This window comes from Lichenostomus cassidix, chromosome 2 (assembly GCF_008360975.1).
Source record: "Lichenostomus cassidix isolate B80296 chromosome 2, HeHo_3.0, whole genome shotgun sequence".
Classification (NCBI taxonomy): domain Eukaryota; kingdom Metazoa; phylum Chordata; class Aves; order Passeriformes; family Meliphagidae; genus Lichenostomus; species Lichenostomus cassidix.
This window is the reverse complement of record NC_139482.1, coordinates 10,162,878-10,189,899: the sequence shown is the minus strand read 5'-3', so window position 1 is coordinate 10,189,899 and position 27,022 is coordinate 10,162,878. Positions and strand designations below refer to the sequence as shown.

At 41.0% G+C, this 27,022-nt stretch overlaps 1 protein-coding gene across 5 annotated transcripts in view; it reads right to left on the bottom strand.

Moving 5' to 3' along the window:
• Window positions 1-21,512, bottom strand: part of WDR37 (WD repeat domain 37) — a 48,093-nt gene extending 26,581 nt beyond the window's left edge. Inside the window, exons 1-7 of one of the 5 annotated variants that reach the window (XM_085050325.1) lie at window positions 21,303-21,511; window positions 16,123-16,154; window positions 11,156-11,333; window positions 8,398-8,494; window positions 6,553-6,648; window positions 6,322-6,386; window positions 238-373 (exon numbers count right to left, since the gene is read on the bottom strand). In XM_085050325.1, coding sequence (XP_084906451.1) covers window positions 238-373; window positions 6,322-6,386; window positions 6,553-6,648; window positions 8,398-8,494; window positions 11,156-11,293 — 532 coding nt within the window. In that variant the 5' untranslated portion in view covers window positions 11,294-11,333; window positions 16,123-16,154; window positions 21,303-21,511. Of the gene's footprint in view, window positions 1-237; window positions 374-4,420; window positions 4,484-5,017; window positions 5,181-6,321; window positions 6,387-6,552; window positions 6,649-8,397; window positions 8,495-11,155; window positions 11,334-16,122; window positions 16,155-21,302 lie in introns of those variants that run through there. The other 4 variants (XM_085050326.1, XM_085050324.1, XM_085050327.1 and 1 more) reach the window with 4 other exon arrangements.
• Window positions 21,513-27,022: the final 5,510 nt, after the last annotated feature.

Genomic DNA, 27,022 nt, shown 5'->3' with positions numbered 1-27,022 from the left:
GCATGCAAGTTAACTGGCACATACTTTAGGAAGACTAACAAGCATGCTTGAAATTTCTAAAAGTTAAATGCATTTCAGGAAAGTCCCAATTTTAAGAATTTTTTTGGCTACAGATCTTCTTTAAAAGGACTCTTTCAGTGTGGAGCTCATTATTCAAGTATGCTTTGGATCTATATTTGCTATAGATTACGGACTAAACCAGAATTTTCTAACTATTCAAGCCACACAAAACTTTACCAGCAGATGCAGTTCCCAAGACCACTGGCTGAGTTTTCGCGACACTGACATCCCAGATACCATCCCTGTGGCCAACGTATTCCTTTACCAGTTGACAGATTGCCCTTGATGTTGTAGTCTTAAAACTGGATACAATCTGAAACAGCAAAGGCATCAATATTTTTTTCCACATTGGTTCAAGATGAAGTCATTATCTCACAAATAAAAACAGATATTAACTTTGCCATGATTCTTTAATGTTCTGACAGTTCACTAATGCCAAAAAATTGACATTTGATGGTAGGAAAGTGAGTTTGGATAAAAATATACCTCTCACTTCTTTTTTAATAGCAGCCCCACTTTTACAGAATGCAAGACAAACTATTCTGTAGTACAATAATGCAATCTTTCTGGAATAATGACTTGTACAAGTGTAGAGTGCACTTCCCATTTGGTCTCATCAAGCAAAAAACCTTAAAACTTTCCTTGCGAATTTCCAAACAAGTACATCTGACAACTTAAGCAATCCCTGCTAGCCAGTGTAATGTCTTTGAAAAAAATGAATTTATTATATAATTCTAGCAAAACCCAGAAACATTCCAATTTAAAACACTCACTGCTGTTTTTTCTTTAAAACTGCATGAAGCTAATCAAATCAAACATTAACCTGAGTGCATATGCCTGTTTATTTGTGTAATGAAGCTTTTTAAAAAAAAAGTCACACTCATCTAAATATTTGATAAGCATGTTCCCTCAAAATGAAGCTATTAGGGGAAAAACAGAGAAGATTCATTAAATCCAAATTAGTATGTGCATAAGTAATATGAAATGAAAGGAAGAAAAGTCTAGTAAAACAGTAAAACTACAAGTAACTACAGTGCAGAAATGCTGAAAACACTCAGTATCTACAGAAAGGAACCAAATTTCAGAAATTCTACATTTTCAGATGAAGATAAATATTTTCAGATATTAAAAAAAAAGTTTGCCTTGCTGAACGCTTTTAGAGACAATTGAAACCAAGAGTCATGAAAGATGGCTTAAAAAAATAAGACCACCATTACAAATGCCCTATTTTTACCCCACAAGTCTTGAAGCTCATAGCTGTTCTTTGAGAACGACTACCTCAAAAGCTTTGTTAAACTGAAACAAAAAGAAAACTTCAATTTATCAGTGTTTTCCTTGGCATGGAATTACAGGCAGGTATCTAACCAGTTAAATCAAAATCTTTAAATACTTCAACACAAATCACATTAAGACTTATCTACAGCTTAGTAAAAGTTAGCAAGTTAATTAAGTCTACATTTCAGATACAATAAACTAAGATTAAAATCCCATTAGTTTCTGGTATTAAAATAGAAGGTCTTAAGTATGTCATTAAAGCAAATTACTTCAAAAAAGGTTTTTAAAGCTAGAAGAAAATCTGCAAGAGCATTCCAAATCCTGAGCATGTCAACTCTCCAATGATGAAATGATAATGCCCTACTTGAATTCCAAATTATCAACTAATATGCATTTTGGTTTCACAGCAGCAGAAGGAACAGTCATTACAGATGCACTGAAAAGAAAATGGGCTAAAAGATTATTAGTTCAACCATACTGCAGAATTTCCTAAGTTTTAAAAACCATCCTACAGATGCAACTTTCACACTGAAACTAAAAGGACTTGTGTATGAGAAGTGGAACGGCTGAATTAAGTATTGGCAGAAAAGGACTAACACAGCACTCAGGTCAAACTCTTAACTTGGTATTTTGCTGCTCTCAACCCCACACTCAGACTATGCTTGCATTCTGTCTTTCTGATGCTGAGTCAAACCCTCATGCATAAGTTTTCTTAGAGAAACTATTCCCTTCCCATCAACAAGTACAGAATTTGCAAAACCATTAGACAGCAGTTTCACTGATCATTTAATGGCAAGGATATAAAACTCCTTTTGGAGTATTAGCAGTCTTTAATTAACACACAGAAGAGTTCAAGAACACTATCCAACAGTGAATGTCCTGATACAGATATTTACTCAACACACGCTTTTTCCATGCTATCTTTTTAACCTTTTTTTGCTGTCCTTCACTTTGCATACCAGTAATTGGATAAACTAGAGAGGGCCTGGATTACTTCCTGCTCTGTTAAACACACATAAACAATGTCCCAGGCTGGGAAAGGAAATATTTAAAGAACACACAACTTGCTTAAAAGAAGTCTCTGTACTGTGGAAAATTTCTGAAGTAACCAGCAGATCATCATGTACAAGTAAATGGGCAACCATATCCTGAGTGTGTTTCACCTTTGCCTGTCCTTTCTTAAATTGATACAGTTTCATGTTCTTTCTACAAAAAGATTTGTTAATGGGGAAACATTGTTTACTATTTAAACAAGTGAAAATTGAATACAAACTGAAACAATTGCACGGCAGAGTGAGAAACCCAACAAAAGCGTTTCTTACACAGACAGGGCACTTTAGAAGTAAGAATGAAAATTTGATCTACTAGGGACCAGTCCAGCAGCATTACACTGTCCCTGATGAACAGAATGTCCTGTGAAGCAACTTTAGGCAGTGAGTACAAAAACTACATAGTTCAAAAATTATTCCTTTCAATTGCTGGGTGAATAAATACATTCTTTTAAGAGTCTTAATCCTGATCTAGACAAATCAGAGATCCCGGAATTTAGTTTGGATGGACCAAGTGACATCATTTCAGTTTATTTTAGGACTCTGCATAAACAATTGATGCTTTCCTGATGTTGTAACAACTTTCATAAGGCAGGGATCATTAACAGCAGCCATAACACTTTGTTAACATCAAAACGTGGATTTCATATAGTGATTCCTGCATCTAAAACCAACTGCAGTTAAATTACAGAACCTTGTCCATTAACAAAAAATTAGTTTTAAGAGTACCAAGTGTTAAATCTACTCTATCTCTTCAGGATTTGGACACTGGGGGATAAACCTTGCTGCTAAAATCATGCTTTTCTGAGTTTTGCCAACTTTATACACAGCTAAGTGATGAAAAGTATTCCAGTATGGAAACTTCATATGAAGGACTTGAATTAAGAACATTGACCTCAGCATTTCCCCCAAGAGAATAGACAGATTGCTTTAGTCCTAGTATTTTTTGACAATATTAAAGCAGTCAAGGACCAGCCTTCTCATTAGATTCAGCAAATAGTGAAAGGTCTTTTCAGAAAAAAAAAAATCTATATATGCAGCCAATCTGAAAAATGTAATTGTGTGCAATTACATAGAACAATTGGTTTGTAAAACAGAGAAAACTTGTGATCTACTACCCCAGTGAGTTTGGAACAGAACCATTTTGGGAAACAGCATTGTTCATTCAGTACTCATGGAAAGTACAGACATAAGAATTTCAAAGCTGTTGAATTCTTAAAACTCAGAATGTCTTTTTTCCAAGAGAGGGTATTGGGGAACTCTTAACTATATCCGGTCAGGGTACAGATGGAAAAATCATGGTTTTTAGAAAATTATACTCTTTTCTAACTCTTTGCTATAGTCTCTCTGTGGGTCAAGAGACAAAAGGTTACAGCTTTGACTCTTCTGTGTAGGAAGGTAGAAGAGGTCAAGATAAAGCACTTCCATGAAGTGCATTAAGATTTCAAAGAACACACTGGACAGAGATGCTTGCAGTGCTGTAATTGCCCTCAGCTCTTGTCTACTCCCCAGCAAATTCTGACTCAAAGTAGTGAAAAGAAATACATCAGCACATTCAGACATCTGTTGTGCATAATGTTCAGGTATTAAATTCTTCACGCTCCACTACTCACTACTCATGTCTGCTTTGCTGTGCATGCATATCAGTTACCCAGGAGTCTCCACCTATACCTCCCAGCTTCCATGCTGAAGCTGTGAGGTGTGCCTGTCTTGCCCAGGAATAAATACGAGTGCTACATTGTAAAAAGTAAAAGACAAGGATTCAATATCTGCCTCAAAACCCAAAAAAAAAAAAAAAACCCACAAAAAAAACCCCCGCTACACTAGAGGGTACTAATTCATAGCTACATGCTAGGTGTACCAAAACTATTAATATCATGTTGTCCCTATATGAGTGGTCTTGATAAAGAATTTGCAAGCCATTAACTCTTAAAAGAGGCATTCTGTGTACCACATTGGCAAGAATAAAAGTTTGGAAAACAATAAAATAAAAAGGAGACCAAATAAACCACTGTAGCTTCAGTCTATTTCACTACCTTGTGGTTGGAGGTTAAGATTTTTCCTTTCTTTTCTCTCATGGAATTTTGTCCCAACTGTTGCTAAGAAACAATAACCATTGGTACTTAAGAGAGACAAAAGATGTAGAAAAGGAGAAGGGCACAGCAGTTGGCTGCACTCTCCTAGCTGAGGGGCATTTTGTTGGGAAGGGCAGAGATACCTCCCAAGGGAGATTCTAGCTGGGCTTGGCTCCTGTCTCTCCCTCTTACCCTCAAGACCAGAAGGAACAGTGGAGCTGCTGCTTCCCACGGCGAGAATCCACTGCCCCTGCGGAGCGCAGCCCTGCACGGCTCCTTCCTTACTGTCAGCGAGCCTTTGCTCCTGAGAGTGGCCGTTGAAGTGGGACCTTTTCAACAGCCAAGCTCACTGCCAAGGACCCTCACCATCTACTCAAGTGCCTCAGGGGAACACCCAGGAACCCTTCCCGGAGAGTGTATCTTCCCAGCTCCATGCAGCAGCTGCTACAGAGAAGCACGGCAGCTTCTGCCTCGGCCTTTTTCTCTACGCTCCAACCCCACACCCCCTGTCCACCCAACTGCCAGGGCTCCTGCTAAGGCTGCGGAGTTTCCTGTTACATTTCGTTTGAGCTCCGAGGCGCGCCTGGCTGTGCCGTTCCAGCCGCCGCTGCGAGGCTCCTGCTCCAGCTCATCTGCCCCCCCAGCTGCACCCTCCATCGCCGCCTGAGGGGAGACGCGACCGCCCCGCCGCCATAGCGCCCCCTGCAGGAGCGGCGGAATCATCGTCCTGCCCTGCCGGGAGCCACCAGCGCCCCTGCTGGCTGTGAGCGGAACTGCACCGCAGGGAAGGTGCTCTGGCAGCCCAGAGTGAGCTGCCGCTGAGTTTTTGGGTTGTTTGTTGTTGCTGCTGTTGTTGTTGCTTGTTTGCCTCGTTATAAATACTAGTAAAGAACTGTTATTCCTTTTCCCATATCTTTGCCTGAAAGTCCACTACATTTCAAAGTTATAATAATTCGGAGGGAAGGGGGTCATATTCTCTGTTCTAAGGGAGGTTCTGACCTTCCTTGGCAGACACTTGTCTTTCAAATCAAGACACTTACTCACAAACTTTCATGCTTAACAAAAGGTTATTTCCACACACCAGCCTGCATTACAGGTCACCACAGAGCTAATTTACATACCATACAGCTAATTCACATACCAGATTCCACTGTGGTTTCCTCACATTTTATTTAACGTTAATAATGTATCATGAAATGACTGTGAGAAGGGGGAGGGGGAAAGAACAGCAGGTAAACTCGCTGCAAAAACTGAAAAAGGGGAGAGAGCAAGGAAAACAAAAATACCAGGCTGATGCAGATGTACAAAATGAAAAGCATCAGAAAGGTTAACTGTGCCAAAACACCAAGAAAAAAAAAGATCACTAGCTACTGATGAGCAAGTCTTGCAACATAAAAGAAACAAAATGTTCTAGTGTCATAGCTAAAAAATAAAAACAACCTTAAAAACACAATCTATAATAGTATACATAGAGGTGCCTATTTAAATCCCCATTTCAACTGCAATACCCAAATCTTTATTCAGAAATCCACTAGCAAGTTCACTTATTTGCTTCATGAAAAAGAATTATTTTTCTTAGCTCTATTTACAAAACAGCACTCCCACATACACATGTGCACACTCTCGCCCCTCCAGCATCCCTTCTTCAAAAAAGGCAAGTAATTATTGTAAAAATATCATATGGTATGGTTGGATAATGGGTAATTGATGAATCCAAGAAAAACATACTACTCCTAAGGAGGCATATTTACTTATGGCCCAGCACTACCCAGCTTAAAGAAACCACAATTTACAACTTCAAAGACAGTCACATTAGTCTCACGAGTACACATGGATGAGTAGAGAATTAATTTGTCTCATACCTTGCTAGTAGATGCCTTGTAAGTTGTCTTTAATTTCTGAGAAAGCTGACTCGTACTATGACTGGCTGTTGAGAAAAATAAATTCAAAGGAAGACATTTCAAATACAGCATAAGCTTCTTTGTATAAGTAACAGGTATTAATTCCTCCAGTAACATTCTACGTTTTGGTCAACAAAGTACAGAAAAGGGAATTCAAAAATACTGGTTAAGGATTCTTTGTGGCTCTCTTACCTTTTGTTTTCAGTTGTCCTTTGCTCAGTTCAGCCCCATCGATTGTCTGTCCTTCGCCTGCTAAGCGCTCATTCAGTGTATCAATCTCCCTACGCACTAACAAAACCGAAAATTCACATTACTACAAAAAATGTACTATCATTAATAACAGCATTAACATACTATTTAAGAACTGTTATGGTTAGTAAGTAAGCTAGTTCACACTAAGGAAAGGAAGAGGGATCAAGCAGGATTTCATAAAAGCAGGTCTCACCAAGATATAGACCAAGACTCTTGCTGAATTGTCCAGAGATCAACCTTGCCCCAGATTCCACAGAAAGTATTGGTGGCTTCTAATCACTCTCACTAATAAATGAAGCTAAGGATTAACAAAACTGTTGCTGAGAAACACATGGCCCATCTGTATTGAATTAAATCCAGCAGAAGAGAGAAAACTTGTGGCATCAAAATCATTTTAGCCACAGAATTAGCACATCCTTTCTTAGCAAAGGTTTTATTAATCACAAAATAGGATTCTCCCTGAATACTTGTCTACTACTAGAGCCTCACAAGAAAGATAGTGAAGCAAATGAGTATTTTTTTTATTCTTTGGAATTTTATTTTTTTTAATATGTGTACAGTAACTGCAGCACTAGCATAGGAATTAAACCAAGAACAAAAAATACTAGACTGAGCATGAGAAGAGAAAAATTTAGAAATCGTCACAGGAGTGAAAAGAGATCACAATCACAACTGGAGCTGTGAAGTGAAAAAAGTAGATAAAGAAATGGAAATGGAAATGGAGGAAAATAATCCTACTCTGAAGGGTACAAATCCACCACATGTTTACTGACAAGCATTTCTGAAGGCTGGGGAGGGAAAACTCTACTTTTCTTGCTACCAGCCAACTTCCCAGCAGCAGGCAGAGAATTCAGTTGTGCAAATTGTCACTAAAAAATGTGTACTTTTGATGACAGCCTTTAACCAACACAATCTCAGGTTTTAAGAGAATAAAAAAGCCCTGAACATTTCCAAAAAAACAGGCAAGATTTTTTTTTTTTTTTGGGGTAACATAAGTGTCTGTTTAACTGTGGAAACTGATTAGGTGAGGAAAAAAAATTGACTTGGAGCCAAATCAGACAGATTCCACAATTCAGAAGCCAAGCTGAAATTAAAATTCAGCTTAAAATTTCAGAGAGGGAAATTGAGCTGAGGCTTTACTGTATTACTGTACAAGCCTTTGTTATTTAACTTGGGATCCTCTTACATCACCTTGGATCACTTACATTATCAGACAACTGCACTGTCATTAAACAAACAACATCTTTTTCAGATAACATCTGGAATTTTTATCTCATTGCTTGAGTTCAAAACTCCTGAACAGCTGCAGGTGCTGGTTATGCAATGTATAAGTCATTTGATCCAAAATGACCCCACTGTACACTTTTTCAGGTAAGTAGATTTTCCAATTTTATTTACTAATATTACATCACTAAAAATAAGCCTGTTGTAAATATATAGCAAAGCCACAAACTCCAAAGGCTGAATGGAGTTACTGCCAGATTAACATGAAATCCACCAGAGCCTACAATGATAAGGAGACAGACCCTTCACTGGCTTTGCCCAAGAGTCAGGGTGGGATGATACATATCAGTTCTCACTGCTTGTTTCAAAGCACTAAGAAAGTGATTTTTCTGAAAAGGTAGAAACTCCATCTTTGGCTGCAAGTTCAAAACAATTCCTAAATTCCTCTCAGAAAAGCTACACTAATTATACTACAATGTCCAAGGTAAGTGCTTAAATTAGTGTTACTTTAACCTAAAACTAAACAATTCATAAGTTTCCAGAAAAAAAATAGATACTCACATTCCAAATTTTCAATATACAGGTTTTCAAATTCCCGCTCTATTTGTCCAAAAAGTTCAAGGAGTGTATTCCGGACAGCAGATGGTAGCTTAGAATCCTACAAGGCAAAATATTGGGGGTTATATTTTTCTTTACTTATATTTTACACAATTATTCTTTAATCTTGAACTGATTTTAATAGTTATCTCAATATCCCAGCAAGGAGGGAAATTAAGACTACTGCTAGCGTAAAACACAAAACAGCTCTATGCATACAAAATTATTCCTTTTAAATATTCTTTCTCTTTCAAGGGACACAATTCAAATCACCTGTGAGATTTGTTTGGGTTTTCTTTTCTAGAGAAAAATTATAAAACTGGAATACATGAACAATTCATTTAAAAAAATTAAAAGTGGGGAATTTCTTTTTTTAATGTCAAGATGTTTCCAGTTCAAGAAAAAAAAGAATACCTTCAGTTGATAAAGTAAATCAGAAGTTAACTATACAAGTGAGAAAGTTGCCAACACAATGCACCTTATTACCAAAGCTTGAGAAAAACTAACATTATAAATGTATTTTTAACATTTGCTTACTTTCATCACTAACCATAAGTGTAAAGAAAACTACAGTTTCTAATCCTTCCCTCGCCAGATATTACTCTAGCATTCTATTCTTCAGCTGCTCATAGACTACAATATGTAAACTGGCTTACTAAGCCATTTACCTAGGTAGCTAGCTATAAACTTCTTTCAAAAAAAGTTTTCACGTAACTGAGTCACCTTCCGCCACAGCCCCGGGAATTGTCTGCAGGCAGAGCGGGAAAGACCTGCCATGACCCTGGCTGTGTAAGTTATTTCCAAAGTTTTAAAGAGAGAGTAAGAGAAACCCCTCACAGCCATGATACGGAGCACACCTGCTTCGTGCACAATTCAGTTTTACAAAAGTTCACAGCTGGTTTAAGCTGTGGCACTGTGCTGGCAGAAGTGGGACTGTGCACCTTATGCCCCTCTACATCAATTCTTTGTTCCTTGACAGGGTACTTTTGTTCAGGCATTCACAGACAACCAGAAGCAAAACAGATCCGAATTAAAACCAACTTGAAACAAAATTGATTAAACAACAATACTAAATAAATGAAACACTATTTAGAGAAATATTGAAGTTAGAAGAATTATTTCTGATTCAATTACCCAATGAGCTCATACAGCAAGATTATGTAAGAAACTAACTTATCCTATAAATTCCGCAATCAAAAAGGAGTTGTAGAAAAGGTTTTCCAACCACTTTTCAAGGCCTGAAAGCATAAGCAAATCTAAACTTGTAATGAAATAACCAGCATAGTAAAATGCATCCACTTCCTTTATTCTCTCCAAAGTTGGCATTATTTAATTTAGTTTATTAAAATAGCACGTAATAACGGTACCTCCTTATCTGCAAAAGTCCCTAGCTGGATCTCATGAGGTTTATAGCTCCACTGTGAAGGGACAGTAATACTCTCTACTCGTTAGAATCTGCCAGCTGGCTGTTCAAGATGAACAAAATTAAACAAGATGATAGACAAAACATTTTAAACATCTATGTATTACAGGATAATACACTTAGAGTTTGCTAAGAAATACTAAAACAGCTTAACATTTTGGTTTACCAGGCAGGGGTGAAAACATGTCTTGACCTCTCTGCTGCCCTTCACTCCTTTCCTGAAGGCTGCAGTAGTTCCAAATGCATGAACACTTTTCTAGCCAAGTACTTGCATTCTCCAACTCCTAGATGACTAGAAACAATAACTTAGGCTCTGTTAATTCTCAGAAACTAATGTCATGGTTTACTGTAAAATAGATTCAGTTTTAAAAACCCAGTCACAACACTGAGAAAACACCAGGTTTTCCCTTCAGAGTATCTGCAGACTCTAGTGTTAGGTTCCTCATAGGCAAACTCCCTTCGTATTTCAAACCTCTCTGATAAAAATAGTTTTTCATCATCTTTGCCAGGCCCATACTAACACCATGTAGTCAATTTGACAATAAATGGTTTTTAAACTGGCGTTTGCTTATCTTTGCCAGCACTACTTCTGACAGAAGTCTTACCTACAGGTAATCTCAGAACTGCTGGGTGCAACACTCCCAAGTCCAGATTGCACCCACTACACTGACATGATTAAGAAAGCTACAGAAGCAGTGGCTGCAGTTCTTTCCCTTAAGTTTAATCCACAGAGGAGCCCACCTTCCTCTGAGCCAAACAAAAAAAAAAAAAAACCCACCCACACAAATGAAAATCTGAGTTAGCTCACACTTCTGGCAGGCAGGCAGTATTTGTTTACTTTATGGAAAGGAATGCAGAACAGTGTTCCAACTAATACTTTCCCTATCAGAGTCATCATAAGAAGTATTTTGGTTTATTCATATTTCTGCTTTGCTACTATTCTAAATGCAAATTTACGAAACCAAGAATCAATCGTGAACTTTTTCTTTTTTTTTTTTTTTTTTTGCAGAGAGGGGGAAGGTTGCAGTGAAATAAACAGGCTGGGTTTTATGTTGTTTTATGGTTTTATCATCCATGTAAGACTACACAGAACCTGACAAACTCCACAAGTCTCAACACAACGTGAAACACTGTCAACATCCACATCAATGATCTCCAAAGGCAGGGTGCACTTAGAAGCAACAAAATCTGTTGTTCCTGCAGCTTTACTGGACATATTTCAACCTTTAGATCTGTTTAGCTTCTCCCCATAGAAAACACACAGAAAAATGTTATGTAAGCTGCCAAACATCACCTTACCTGCCCTTCCAACATGTCTCTCTGCAGTCCCGCCCGTTCCTGCTCGGAACTGTTGGTTCTTCGAATGGAAAGGCTGTGTGATTTACGTTTCTGCTTTGCTTGGCGAGCAGATGCACAACTTCCACTTTCTATTGGCATTACTTCAAAAAAACAGCTTCACAGAGGCTCCTATGGTAAACTAAGGACAAGCATTACACATTACAAATTGCTTCAACGAACAAACCACAATTTAAATATTTTTCTCAAAATGGAAATATTTAGTTCTACTAAACTTTGGAGTTGTTTGGGTTGTTATTAAAAGAAGAGATCCTTCTTACTTACAGCTGTTCTTCCAACAACATTAAGCTCAAAACTACAGGCATATAAGTAAATAGACTGGAATCACTTCTGTATTACTTATTCATTAGCTAACAAACCTCCACAAAAGGAAAATAAATTCCACTTCCTTGCTCATTTTGGAGAACACCAGCAGAGACAGCCCCAAAATGCTTCCAGGAAACAACTGTTATGCATACTATAGTTTACTGAAATGCATGCAAAATTAAAACCCAGCTGGAAAATGAAAGCAAACATGGTAATTTAGGGACACTGTCAGGTTAAAAATGTATTATTCAACTTCAAGTGTTACTATACAAAATTCAACAGATGTCCTTGTTAAGACACAAGCAGAAATTAATTTTCATTACTGAAGTCCTGAAAACTATTTTCCACCAATTTTGGCAGCTCATGGTTTGACTTTCCTTAATAGTGAAAGTGCCCATGAGCTTATGAGAATAGTGAAAGTGCACCTGACTTAACAGGCTGCTGTTTATGTGGTTCATATCTGTCACCTTGTTAAAGCCAAAGATATGCATTTTTATATGCCTAAAAACACCTGACAGTATCACCAAACAGTATTACCATGTATGAGCTACTGCTTCGCCTGTTTAAGAAAATCAAATTATGTCTGATTTATTGCATAAATGTGGAGAATACGTAAGAAAAATCAAATTATGTTTGATTGCATAAATATGGAGAATATGTTCTTTACTGTCAAAATCTTACTTTTACAAACATTAAATTACAGGGGTTTTAAAATTTAAACGAAACATTCAACAGAAATTATTTTTTGTTTCATGGGGTACCAGTTGTCAAACATTTCAAATGTTTTAGGATTGATTACCCAAATTTTTTCAATCATGCACACTGAAAACAAAATAAAAATTCATTCTCCAGCATAAATCATTTTTGAAACAATTACAACTTAAAATAGGTGCAATAGTCTGCAGAGAAATAGGAGAGCAGAGTTGGCAAAGCTAACCAGGCAACTGAGCTTCCTTTTAAATAAGTTGATCAGAGAAAATTTAAACCAAACCCAGGGCCACTTCCAATTTAAGATCCACCAACACGCTGGATCTCACGCTAGGAATGAGCACCATCGCTATTAACAAGATCAGGCATTAACCAGTTCAGCTTTGACATGGTGTTTTCAGCTTTTTAACAGATCATAAAGCCAAGGAAAAGCATACCTTACTAAAAACACAGTATGCACCACGAATAACAACAGCTCGAAATCTCCTTTGGGTTTTATATCACAAAATGAAAATGTATAAAGATACAGAAATTTGTATCAAAATGAGACTAGATTTAGTTAAGGTTTTAGTGCCCATCCATCCTTATTAAAAGACTTGGTATTTTAATTAGCTCTTAGAACAACTGAGTTCCAGTAACCTGACACCAATTCCACAGTGAATCTAAAATAAAATTCAGGTTGCATCAGTGACCTGTACTGCACTAAAATTATTTTTTTCATATCCTCTAGACTCCACAGAGTCCTCCCCTGCACCTAATCCCATCAGAGCTTTTTATGTGTGATTAATCAGTAGTAACTAATTAGCTATATTCACAAATTAAAGAAGAAATACTAGAAAGAACTACCATTGGGTAGTTTCTTATTTGCCTAGATTCCTCTATTCACTGTGGCTAGATTCCTCTACTGTGGAAAGACAGGACCAAAATTTTAAAAAGCCCGTCCCATAAACAGTTATTGCCAATTTTCTGGGCTTCACTAAGTATCTTCCTATTCATGGACATATGGTCAAGAATGAGGAACAGGTTTTCCTTGCTCATCACATTTCTATTTCTTTTCAAAAAAGGATCAGATCCTATCACATATGTTTATTCTCCCTTCTTCCATCCTCCTTCCTATCTCCCTTGGGAACCACTCTTTCAATGGCTTTCAGTTATCATATTCGGCAGTTTGGCTTTATTTTTTAAGGCCCGAAGCATCAGTGTGCACACAGGCAGATTTGTTCAGACAGTTTTATTCATACACATGTGTGAGAGCCCAATCTAATTTTTATTTATGCCTCAACATGTATTCTACGTGAAGTGCAAAAATTACTTTGAGGGCTATATACGTCTGGGAGCTCTGTCCCGCGAGAGCTCTGTCCCCCGAGAGGCTTCGCCTGGCAGCCAGTCAAGAGAGAGAAAACTGCCGCTGCTGGTCTGCAAGCCACGTCCCGCTCACTGGTGGGACAGATCCCCGGATGCTCTGGAAAAAACGCGCGGGAAGAGTGCGCGGGAAGTCACACCAAGCACATAAAAGCAGTTACGTGCGACACAACCCGGGGCCATTTTCTTTGGGTTTCTTGGAGGGAGCTGAGGCTCGCCCGGAGGGTCAGCTCTGTCCCCTTCGCCCCCTTCGCATTTTTCTCCCTGCAATCCGCTCTTTTCCCGGCTGTCCTGTCTGCTCGTGTCCTGCTCTGCTTCGCTGCTTGCCCGAGGCAGCTCCGTCGCCGCGACAGCCTCGTGCTAGCTGCTTCTCCGACCACGGAGCCACTGCCGCCGCCTGCACCCTGCCCTGAGCTGCCGCCGCCTGCACCCTGCCCGGAGCCGCCGCTGCCTGCAGCCACCGTGCTCCGACCCTGACCGCCCTCGAGTTTTCTTCCTGATCTTCCGCCCCTCGAGCCACGCAGACTCTCGCAGCTCGCCGCGCACACTCCACCTGCCAAACGCTCACCGACGGGGCGCCCGGGGTACAGCGGGAGCGATTTGCCCGGTATTCTCTTTCTGTCTCTGTCTCTCTTCCCCTCTTTGTTCCTTTCCCTGTCCCCCTTGGGTTTCTTTACCAATACACAGTTTTCAGATATAATATTGCTTCGTTGGTGCTTCGGGGTTTTTTTTTCCGAGAAATCCATTAAAAGAATTCTTCCCAAGTCCCCCTTTTGGAGCGGAACGGGACAACATAGCTACATATAATCCCATAAATCCATTAACACCGTTTCACTTAAGATCTGGGGTGAGGGGGGGTAAAAAAAAACAAAAGGCAATTTCTAATCCCTGCCAGATGCAGCTCCTGAACTGCAGTTGTACATGAAGATGTTAATGTGGGTTAAGCCTTACCAGGCATTGCTCTAAGAACATTAGTTTCTGCTTGCCCTTTCTGCCAAGCTACTTCATTTTGGAGGACTTTACCAAGAAATACCCTTTTTCTGAGTGCCTCATAAAATCATGGAATGATTGCATTGGAAGGGACCTTTAAAGGTCATGTAGTCCAACTCGTCTGCAATGGGCAGGGACATCTTCATCTGCTTCAGGTTGCTCAGAGCCCTGTCCAACCTGCCCTTGAATGTTTCCAGGGATGGTGCATCCATCACTTCTCTGGGCAATCTTGTGCTTGATTCACCACTCTCATTGTAAAAAATTCTTCCTTCTAGTTAATCTAAACCTACCCCCTTTTAGGTTAAAACCATTATCCTTTGTCATATCACTACAGGCCCTGGTAAAAAGTCTCTCCTCATCTTTCTTCTAAAGTTTCCTTCAAGTATTGAAAGACCTTGACAAGGTCCCCAAAGGAATCCTCTTGGGCTAAAACCCCCAACTCTCTCAGCTTTTCTTCACAGAAGAAGTTTGCAGAACTCTGATAACTTTTGTGGCTCTCCTCTGGACCAGCTCTAACAGGTCTACATCTTTCTTGTGCCATTGCCTGTGGTTAGCTTCCTGTGTTGCACGCACACATTGCTACCTCACATCTGGTTTTTCATGCCCCAGTATCCCCAGCTCCCTCTCTGCTGAACTGCTCTCAATCCATTCACCCTCCAGCCTGCACTGATATTGGGGACAGCTCCAAGGACTTTGTGCTTGGCCCTGTTGAACTTGAGGTTTGCATGGGCCCACTCCTGAAGCCTGTCATGGTCCCTCTGTGTGTTATCCCTTCCCTCAAGGAATCAACTGCAGCACTCAGCATCAGCACATACAGATTTGGCAGCTATACACTCTAGCACATAGAATTTAAAGGGACACAGTCATATGCATGAGATTACATCTTTAAAAGAGTGAAATTCTCACATTAGCTACATAGAAGTTCCTACTTTAGCAGCTCATGAGCAGACAGAGCAGATTGGGTAGGAAACACATCCATTCCTGTCTCTATTTGGTAGCAGCACTTCACCTGCAGCCAGTGTCACTGCCAGGGACTGCCCTCTCCCCATGCAGCAGCATGACACACCACCCATGCACGTTCTGGAGAGGGCAAACATGCAGCTGTTCTCAGGCTCGGCAGGAGGGTGCACACAGCCACAGCAAAGCTGAAACCAAAGAGGCCACGAGCAGGCATGTGCATACAGAGGATGGGAAGGAGAAGCCAAGGGGAAGAGCTTCACTGCTTTTAATATTATTGTTCTGAATCCCACCAAACAGCCTTACAAACTTTGTGGAGTAAGGGAGCAATAATTAAAGAGTTTTTTTAGAACAAGGATTTAAATTTAGTTTTTAAAAAGTGACAGTGTCCCTTTAAATATTAACTTCACTCTGACAATTTCAGAATCCTTTCAATTCTAATTGCAACAGTAAGAAGCTATAAGTTTTTCAAGAGTAGATTTCACAAAACAGATCCTTGGCAATATGATGCTAAAAAATAAGGTGCTCATTTCTAGCGGTTACCTGATTCCCCTTATTATGTAAGGTTTTCAAACAATGAAAATTACCTGTCCAGAATATCAGTGTCATGTTACATATCCTATGAAAACCATATTAAATATTGATTAGTGAAACAGTCAGTAGTACACAAACCAGTCAGTCTTTCAATTTTTTGAAACTTACGTAGTTAGAGCACACCAGACAACAGGAAAGGGGACATGAGGGAAAACATAAATGCAAGTCAAGGCTAGGCACCAAATCCCAGTCAAACCAAGTAAGAAAGAAGTGCTTTAAAACAACACATTATATATTATTGGTCAGATATAGTTAACTTTTAAGTGTTCCAAATGGGTTCTGAAAAGAAAAAAATCATTAAATTCACTTTACTTCAGTAGGATGGAAAAATCACCAAGTATTGGGATCTTGCTTCCTGAAGAAACAAATCTAAATTCACAGAACCTAAAAAATAGCAATCAAGAGTAAAAAAAGCTGAACAAAAAGTACTTTCTGAGAAAAAAGGGGAGATGGGGAGAAGGAGGAAGTGTATTGTATTACTAAACTATATTCGCTAAGGGTGGCAATTCACAAGTACTGTATTACTAAGTGAGATTAAAAGACATACTGAGTTGTTCTGCTCAATCGTTTTGGAAAACACTATGTTTTCATAGAGTTCTTCACACAATGATCTGTCAAAGCCTTGAGAGAACCTTTCTGTCAATGTAAATCTGCAGAAGTAGGGAGGAAAAGATGTTTTCTAGGACATCTAGACCACAGGTGATTAGTACTTGCTGAATGCAAAGATACTTTGCTATTTCAGATATGCTGTTTAATTAAACTCACAGGATATTTTACAGTGTGTTAAATTAAAGTTCCGCCACCTACCTTTCTCTAACAGATGTACTCAGTCACAGGAAATATTTCATCAGTGCAACAGTAAAGAGCAGATGTGTAAACAATTACTGTTCTAGTCAGCTACAACAGAGAAATGGCACCAACAAAGAGTGCTCACACTGGCCTTACCAGATTTAAAAACTCACTGCAGCAATCAACTAATCTTACTTGCCTACTTCTGCTCTTGAACACAGAACAAGAAAGCTGCTGAAAGGAAAGAATTCCTGGGGTATGCATGTTGCTGAAGGCAGGGAGAAAATCTGTTTCAAGATGTGTCAGAGCACAGACAGAATGGCTACAGTGTTGCATTTCCTTTTTTGTTCATTCAACACAACACAACAAGTCTGTGAAGGGAAAGCATCAGGAAGATTCAGCAACATCTTGCCCAGCATCTCCCTGCTCCATTTTGTTTAGAAATATTAATAGTTCCTATTTAAATGATTGTGTCAAATTTTTTTTTAAAATACTATTTTAGTGTATTTATGTGTTCTTAAATCTCTTCATCTCATGTCTCCCATTTTCAAACATGGCTTAGAATAACATTTCAGTGTATACTACATAAAACACAAAGGCATTGTACAATAATAATTATTGTCTACTGCAGCATTAAAACCTTACAATACAAAGATGCCCAATAACGTGGGAGAGTGTGTGGGTTTTTTGGGGTTTCTTTTCCACAAAGCGGGGAGGAAAAGGAGAAAGAGAGGAGAATGATTACAGTTATTAAGTTCTTAATTACATGGAACTCAGTTTGACAGAATTATTCATGAGTTAAGGGAATTTAAGTATCAACATACGCCACTACACTCTCTATTAATATGCAAAGAAATCATACTTAAAGAAGTAAAACTTCCATTTTGAGGTCTTCAGTGAACAATTTGCTTCAATGGTGCTGTACATTCAAGTGCAATTGATTCAATGCAAGCCAGAAGACTACAGCACACCTGAGAAAGATCAGGTTAAAGAGACTGCTTTGTAAGACTGGTTGTTTTGTTAAAGGTAAATATTTAGGAAACAAAACCATTCCAGATCATCACAGATTATGCTAGAAACACTAATGAGTGTGCTCAAACCTTCTGAAACCCACTCAAGCATTACAGCATTGATTTTTTACTAAATTTAGTGCAGTTTCCTTTCAAATGAAACTGGATGTTCCTCGAAATGTAAAAGGGGAAAGCAGGCATCCACCACTGAAGGTGCCAACCTCCTTTCAACAGAAAGCAGAGTAAAGAAGCTGCACCAATGACTTTCAAGTATGTTATACAGCTGAAATCAAGGATAAAAGCTCTAACACATTAGTGAGTACCTACTCTAAACAAGCTTCTAACACCAATATCCAAATGTAAGCCAGCCCACTTTTGCTGCTAGCAAGCTTTGATCTTGCTAATTCAACTATGTCAGCAAAAGCTGCAGTCACACCAAAATGCAGGGCTGACCTAGCCTGCCATACAGTCTGCTAAAGCATCTCACCATCCAAGCTTATATTACCTAACACTAAAAAACAATAATTATCAGACTTGGATTTATTTTTTTACTTTTTTTTTCTAGATACAGTAGAAACCTTCCTGGGTCCTCTAATAATCATCAGACTAAGACCTATTTAGTGAAATTTCTGATGTCCTGAAAGCTTCCCTTTGAAACCTGTGCCATCTGTGCTTGCTGAGGGTGCTCAGTGTTTGAACGGCACAAGGTACAATACAATCTCATATTCAACACTAGTTAGTTACCTAGGAATGTAATTGTACTTTCTTTTATTTGTAGGTATTGATGAACTGACTTTATTGAAGAATTAAACAGACAGCATCAAGTCCTGCTAAATTACTTACAGCTGTTTAAATCCTAAAATATGTTTGAAGGCTACTCTATTTCCTCAGCTGTTTCACAGACACTGCAGCTTCCCTTTTCTGTATTAGTAAATCCCTAATAGCCTACAAGTAGCCTACATGGAGGCCCAGGCATGCAAATACAGGACCTGAGGGTGAGGAATCGTAAGGAAGTTCAAGAGCAAAGGTGATTTAACCGGGTGTTTGTTTAAGGAAGCACTGCACCAGACTCTTACTGCCAGAATCTTACTGTGCTAGTCTCTAACCAAACAACATTTACGTACTTGTTATGGATGTATTAGATGAATTGCTGTTACGGTTTCATTGAAGCAGAGTGACCTCTAATATCATTGCTCTTCATCTGGGAATGTATTACTTGCCAGTAAACTAGAATCTTTTAAGATTAAGACTTAAGACTTGAACAAAAGCAAGTAATTTTGACTCTAACTATACTACATTTAGCCAGCTCTTCTGAAGCACCAATAAATAACTCTGTACAGCACATTCTTGAAGCATTACCTCATAGGGTCTAGCACAGACAACTACAGAACCTACCAACAGCCCGTGTAAGAGCATTTTGAGCACCCAGCCTACCATCTTGAACACTAAGCCTAAAAATAGTCAGTATTACACCCAAGGATGAGAAAATACAAATCACTCTGGCTTGCAAGGAGACCATCCCAATTCCTATCCATTCCTCAGTGGTCATTCAGAGTACTAACAACCTCTCCCCACAGAGTTTTGAAGGGGTGGCCTCCAGAAGAAGCCACTCACCCCAGCTTTCGCCTCACAAGACAACCTACTAGTCTTAGCTTCAAGACTTAAAATTCCATGACATAAAATGGAATTATCCTAATCTCATCTCGAATTTATAGAATGCAATACCACTTAATTCCTCCTTACTTGGCACATACTAGTTCTGCCTTGCAGTTTCAGCGTTTTATAGAAGTAAGTTCCTCTTGCAAGACATTATCACCACACTCACAATATATGTTATTAGTCTTCTGACCGTACCAACAAACTTAAGCATTTCAGTCCATACTAAAGGCTGCATGCTTTAAACAAGGCCTAAATTTAAGAAATAGGTGGTGGAAAGGCCTGTCTACATTAAAGAGGCAGTCTCATCTTAGAATCTTTAGATTTAACATAATAAACCCAGTTCAGGGACAAACACACACATAAACAAATGGCATTAAAAAGGCAATCAACATCACAGTTGGCCTCTGCCTTAAATCCTAATGTTTGATGCCAGCACCTTCTCTTAATAATTGTCCAAGTCCACAACACACAAAGCTACATCTAAAGTTATTACAAGAAAGGTTAGAGCTGACACCACACACGAAGATTGTTATCTAATCTAAATTACTCATTAGAAAACATACTTGTGGGTTCTTGGGGTTACCAGTTCTCTTTCAAAAACATCAAGAAACGCCAAGCAAGCAGACTTGCTTGGAAAGCAGCTTCAGAAATTTGCTTAAGAAGAACGATGCAGTTGTAATGTTGTAAAATGGGTGCCTGAATAGCAGACGTTTGTATCATCTGAAGGTGTACTCAATGACACTGAACCACTTCAAAGAAGCTGTTCCACCAGTTCCTTACGTAAACCTTCCATGATATTACTGTTATAGAAAGTCCATTTTAACCACAATAACAAAATAAATTTGACAAGCTGGACAAGAGAGATAAAAACACACACAGAAGTTTCTCTTTTCTCACAAACACCAAGGTGTCCTTGAACCACAGATCAACACTTAACCCTGAAATTACTTTTCCTCATCTTTGCATAAGGAATAGAACCTAACATCCACTCAACCTCTGAATACGTTAAGCATATCAATGCATCCCTCAAACTTATTTTCAGAGGGTTTTAGCTCAGAAAAAGAGAAGACTAAAGAAAATGGCTCTTTACGGTGAATTTTTATCCATCTTGGACACTTCCATGTCACCCTCCCACTGCTGAAGGCCAGTTTTACCCCATGCCACCCCAAACAGCGCTTCCCTTCCTCATTTAGCTGTGCCCCACTTCAGGAAATGTGGGCGTTTTATTTTTGCTCTCTTCGTACAGGTGTCAGAGGATCTGAACTCCACCTGTAAACTAATGAGTCTCGAGGCTTGGCCTGTCCTTAGGATATGCAGCAACAGAGGAACAAAGTTAGCGAGAGGAGTCTCCTCAGCAGCACCCTCGGCTTCCCTACCCGCAGACCTAGACCCATCCCTACAGCCTCGGGCTGGAAGCGCTAAAAAACCGCGACACACGCAAGAGGAAAGAGGGCTTATTTTCGGTTCTTTCGGGTTTTTACAGAAGAACGTGCAAGTCATTTCACGCGGAAATCAAGCGGAATAAGGCGGGCAGGGCGGGGATGCCCGGGCGGGAGCCCCGGGTGGCGCGGCGGGCCTGGGCGGCGGCGGCGGCACGGCGCAGGTAGCACCGCGATGGCAGCGGCGCCGCTGCCCCGGAGCCCCCCGGAGCCCCGCAGCCCCCGGGCGGCCGCGAAGATGGCGGAGGGTCCGCGCCCCGCTGCCCCCGCACTCACCTGTCAGCCACAGCCGCGGCGGCGGGCGGGGAGGGGCAGAGCCGCAGGCGGCGCGGAGAAGGAGGAGGGGAAGGACGAGGACAACGAGGAGGAGGAGGAGGAGAAGGCGGGAGGGGCAGCAGAGGAGGCAGCAGCAGCAGCGACGATCGCGGCGCCGCTCGGGCAGGACGCGCCTCCCCGGTGCCGAGCCCTCGCGGCGACATCCGGCGGAAGCGGCGCGGCCCCCGCTCCGAGCCGCGATGTGACGGGCCGCGCACCGGGACAGCCTCCCGCCGGGGACGGCCCAGGAGTGCCCCGGGAGAGCCTCCCGCCCGCCACGGCCCGGGACTGCCCCGGGAGAGCCTCCCGCCCGCCACGCCCGCGGGCTCGGCAATGCCCCGGGGCACCGGGAGATGCTCCCGCCCGGCACAGCTCGGCAATGCCGCCGGGCACCGGGCAGGAGCTGCCCCGCCGCCACCCCACTGGTCAGCCCCGCTGCTCCCCCGGTCACCGCAGCGCTGGGGTTTGAACAGCTGAGGTGTTTTCTATCCCCGACTGTCGCCCCTCGGGGGTAAAGCTGTTAGTTTATTGTTACTGTTACGGAATTAAAACTGCTGCTACTTTAGTGGTTAGTTAGTTACCTCCAGGTACCTCCAGTAACACTGGGTATGGTGGACTGACAAGGGAGGTGAAACTTCCCTGAAACACCGCTGGAATCCCGTATTTTTTTTTAAATACAGAATGGTTGGGAAATACCGAATGTGGAATTTTTCTACTGTGTCTGCAGATGGAATGGCAGAAGCAGCGCATCAAAGCTAACTACAGTGTTCTGCAAGTAGGCTGTTCGCTCTGAAGCCTACAACGTGTAATTGAAATGTGATTAATTCCACTGCTGATTAACATTTAGAATAAACCTCCACCTAAAATTCTTATTCATTGTAGCAGATAGTGAAAGTCAAAAGAGGCCTTTGCCTAATTATTTTCTCTCTTCCGGCAGATTATCTTAACTGCCTTAGAAGAGGTCTGTAAAAAGGCCAGAAGAACATGTGCCAGTGAGAGCTGGAAATATTACATTTTCTTTTAATGTGCTTCCCAACTACAAGTCTGCCTGCAGTTCTCATTTGTCTTTTTTCCTTTCTACCCACTTCTGTGCAGTCATGTCTTTAAACTCTGTATTAAACAATGACAAAAATAATGGTTTACCTATTTACTAGCATATTTTTCATTACTGGAGGTCATTCTCCAAGATCACCAGCCTAACTGGTTGAGAACATCCCATAATTTTAGCCTATTCCCTTCTTCAAGGCCACTAAAAGGGAGCAAACTGAGTAGCTAGACAGCTTTAAGGGGTGGAAAAGAGGGGAGACTGCACAGGCAAAAGGAGAGGGACAAGAAGTGGAACACAACCTGACCAAATGCCCCTGTTCAATGCTTTGAATTCTCTTTACAGTTGGTGCAGTTGTGGGTGGCTCAGCCATCTCAGCCAAGTGACAATTCAAGTTTTCAGCTGTTCAGTTTCTAACAAAACATTTTTAAACCTCATTATCCCTACCAAAATTACTTTACCCTAGTATAATACTACTGTGCTGTAACAATTTTAGCTATAAGTAAAAAGAAAAAAATATCCAACAGAAGTACAAAGATCCATGTTAGAAATTTCCTGGGGAGAACGCTTGGCAACCTTCTTGTCCTTTTGGAGCAATTCACTCCCTAGGAGCAGGGCACATTACAGAGATGACAATTTTCTACCTGAAGAAATGCAAAATACTGAGCTGAGGAAAGACAGGGGCTTAAACAACTTTTTCTTTGGTACAGGGTGCCTCACCTGAAAATTAACAGGCCCTGTATGGATGCAGTTGCTTTTTCATGAGAAGAGAACGGCAAGTGGCCTGTTGTCACTTTAGCTCTGCCACCAGTTTGGTTTTGTCATGGTGCTGCAAGAGTAGCAGGCAGTGTGTAATGTATGGGAGCAAGTGCAGAACAAAAGACTGACCTGCTTTTCACAAACTACCTGATACAAAACAGGGGACATAGCAATAGAGGATCCTAGGGAAACAGGACAATACTAGTCAGCATCTTTTCAACAACTAAGAAGTTTTTTAATAAGCTTCACAGTTAATAGAGTAGCAAAAGTTAAGTTGTCCTGGACAAATCTACTTCTGCACCCATGGCTGGACTTGAAAAGACAAAATACAAGGCTTGGGAAGTCAGCAACAGAACAGAATAATAGCTGAATCTCCCAAATTTGTATTTTTCAAACCTGTAAAAGTAGCAGGAAAAGGCAAAGCATCCTGTCCAGAGCTCAAACCAAAAGAAAGAAAAACAAACCCAAAGCAAAACAAACAAAAAATCTAAGGGAGAAAAGGACTCAGGGGTTATTTCTTGATTCATATGGGAAAGCTCCTAATAACTCCTTCCTAGAAGAGCAGTTTCTTATACCATCATTCATTCACCTTATGCTGTATAAAAACATTTGGAAGTCATCCATCACAGCACTCTTTCCATCAGCTTGCGATAGCAGAACTAAATGCAAATACAACATCCTACTTATATATTTAGCATATATGTATTACATTCTTACTACAAAGACATCTGTCTTCTCTGAAGTGAGCTGAAGCCAACCCACTTCCCTGAAAGAGGCCTTTTAAGAAAGAAGAGTCAAGTGAACAGCAGATTAGTTCAGACTGGGAAGTATTTACCTCTCATTTCAGCTAAAACCCAGGATGTTTTTCGCTCAGCACATAAGTGGATCATTTAGACAAATATTCTCTGAAGAGCTATGACTCCAGAGCAGGAAAAGGCTCCTGAGAGGAATTGTCTAGGGAGACCAGGAACAAGGATAGCTCTATAACTGAGCAGGGTGAAGTCTTAAACATCAGAACCAGTGATCAGGAAGCTGAAAAAGAAGTTTGGATGTGAAGCGGGGAAAAGAAACCCCTAAATTTTCCTTGGCAAATCTGAAAACTGAGGACAAGCCTCTTTCAGTTGTTTATGCATTCTAGGCCAGGGTCAAATCCCAGGTTTGTTCAGCTTTTATTTTGTCTTGTAGTTTGTAATCATCTTGTTTAACTGGAGAATTAAAAGGTTTTCCTTTGATTTGCTGTGGGTTGCACTTCCTTTTCTCTTGGTAGACACTGAAAGTCTGTCCGTGGTTTGCTGCTGGTTGGATTTTCAGGTAAAATTAAAGATTTTCCAACTGTTACAGGAAACTTCTTTCCTTGTTAGCTGAGTGTTTCAAAACAGTCAGCAGACTTCAGGAGATGCATAAATTAAGTCTCAAAAACATCTATATGTCACTTCAGCCATTCTGTTTATGCAGGGTGGAATAGAAGTTCTGAGGTTTCAGTGAAGTGCATGCCGTTACAAAAATTAGCCTGCTTGATTTTCAACACAAAGAGCTTTGAAGGTGCAGAGCAAGTCTGAAGGGGAGCAAAAGGAAAGACGATACAGGTGACATAAAACACCTGATTGTGAAAGTATCTTTGTTAAAGGCTTGGGGAGTCACTCCCTTGTTTGTTTTGTGAAAATGGTTTGTTTTGTCTCTGTCATTTGTTGTCAATTGTTGCTGCTCACCGGCATTGACCTAGTTGAAGTGCTTGTTTGTCTGCGCAAGACAGGAACAGTAATTGTTTCTGACTGTCAGGTTCTAAAGTGCCTGTATAGAAATTTTTGGTAGTTTTTACTCGGAAGAAAACCCTCTTTTCTCTATCATCTGTTAGAACATTTTTCCTGGTTTCCCTCTGCTGTGTAGCCTGAAGGTCACTGTGTACACCTGCTCATGTCCCAAGCCAGCTGTGCCCCAGGCACAGACCCATCTCTGCCTCCCAGGGGAGAAGTTTCTACTCCAAAAGAGCTTCCCTTGCAGGAGAGCTGCTCGTTAACTCTGTCATCACATGAAATGCTGCTTTGTACATCCATCTCAGTAGTTACATTTTTGATACATCTGTGCATCTGATACAACTTGTTTTGTTACTTCAGGAAAATGACAGAAGGAAAAAATGATAGGTTTATTTTTGAATCTGGATCAATGAAACAAGCAAGTGATCAATGTGGTGAATCATGTTCTCAGTATTTCTACAAAGCTCAGTCTCCAGTTACTGTGTTTTTGTGCCAGTGACTCAGCAATAAGTAATCTGTATAGTAATGAAAAGTAAACTCAATAAAAAGTAATTGGTGTATATTTCAGTCCTTTCTGAGAGTACACATTTATTGTTAACATTCTTGTGATATCATTAAATTTGTAGTATATTAATGAATAACACAGTATTAACATTAATTCTAATACTTTCGTGTTATGTTTTATGGATATATAGTAGCTGGGATGTTGTTACATTCTTTTTTTTCACTGTTGATGCTCTGCTGGTTTTAAGTGGCTTTCACACACTTCCACTCCTCTTTCTTTCACCAAGCTCTGCACAGAGGAATGCTGTAAGATACCCTCCTTGTAAAATATTAACTGTCCATTAAAACATTTGTGCTGCTAATGATATCTCTAAATGACAGGCCATCTGTCCTGTTCACAGGAAAAATCAAACAAACCAGACTGAAATGCTGGAACTTGACCTGAGAGGGAATCAGAGCGAGCCATGCCTCCAAGACATGTTAAATGTCACTTCTTTTGTGGCATCCAGTCATAAACCCAAATCTGTGGATGAGCAATAAACCAGCAAAAGTCTTGCTGAGAAGGTACTTAGCTATGGTGGTGTGAAGTGTCTAGAGGCTGGTATTGAAGTTTTTCTGTTTTGGTACCTGTGCATCTCTGAACTGCCCTATCTGACCAGTTCATCTTGACATCCTACCTGTGCTCCATTCCTACCCAGGAGCTGTTTCCTTCTCTGTCCCTCAGGAGCTCACCGAGCAGGCAGTTTCAGAGCCCGACTAGCACAGGAACTGCTTCCCACCAGCTGTAGCTGTCAGTGCAGGAGGGGAGCCAGCATTGCCCCACTCCCAGTGCCACAGGCTGGGATCTGTGCTGCACACGCTGCTCCTCTTTAGCTCAAAGGATGCTGTTGTGGATGGAAGGAAAGCATCCAGGACTAAATGTGCCAAAAAGCCCTGTTACTCTGCAGTCCTGGGCTTATGGCCGCCGCCTGGAACACTCCCAGAACCGAGCAGAAATTCAGTCCAGGAGCTGTTTGCCACAAACACCGCCACATTCGGAGGAGCCAGGGCTTGGGCACAGTCCTTCGCATGTCGTGGGTGGGGGAAAAGACAGTAATCAGCGCTGAATGTCAGAAATATTTAAGCTTTGGATCTGGCCGTACAGGGATCTCCCATCCCTGGAGGTGTTTAAGGGAAGGATGTATGTGGCACTCAATGCCACGGTCTGGTTGATATGGTAGTGTCCGGTCATAGGTCGGACTCGATGATCTCAGAGGCCTTTCCCAGCCTGCCTGATCCGGTGATTCCCGGTTGCCATGAGAGGCTCAAGGTTTCTCAGAGGCCTTTTCCAGCCTGCCTGATCCGGTGATTCCCGGTTGCCATGAGAGGCTCAAGGCTTCTCCCTGCTCAGCGATCCCAACCAAGCTGCGGATCCTCTCCCGGGGCCGGCTGTGGGCGCCGCCGCACGCCCCGCCCACCGCGCTACGCCGCTCCTATTGGCCAGCTCTCTTCCGCTGCCTGTTCCTATTGGCCAGCTCCGCTCTCTGGCTGTGTCGCGATTGGCCGCGAGCGCCACCTCCCCCACCTGTCACTGCTGGCCCCGCCCTCCACGCCGCAGTGGGGCGATCGGGCGATGCGGT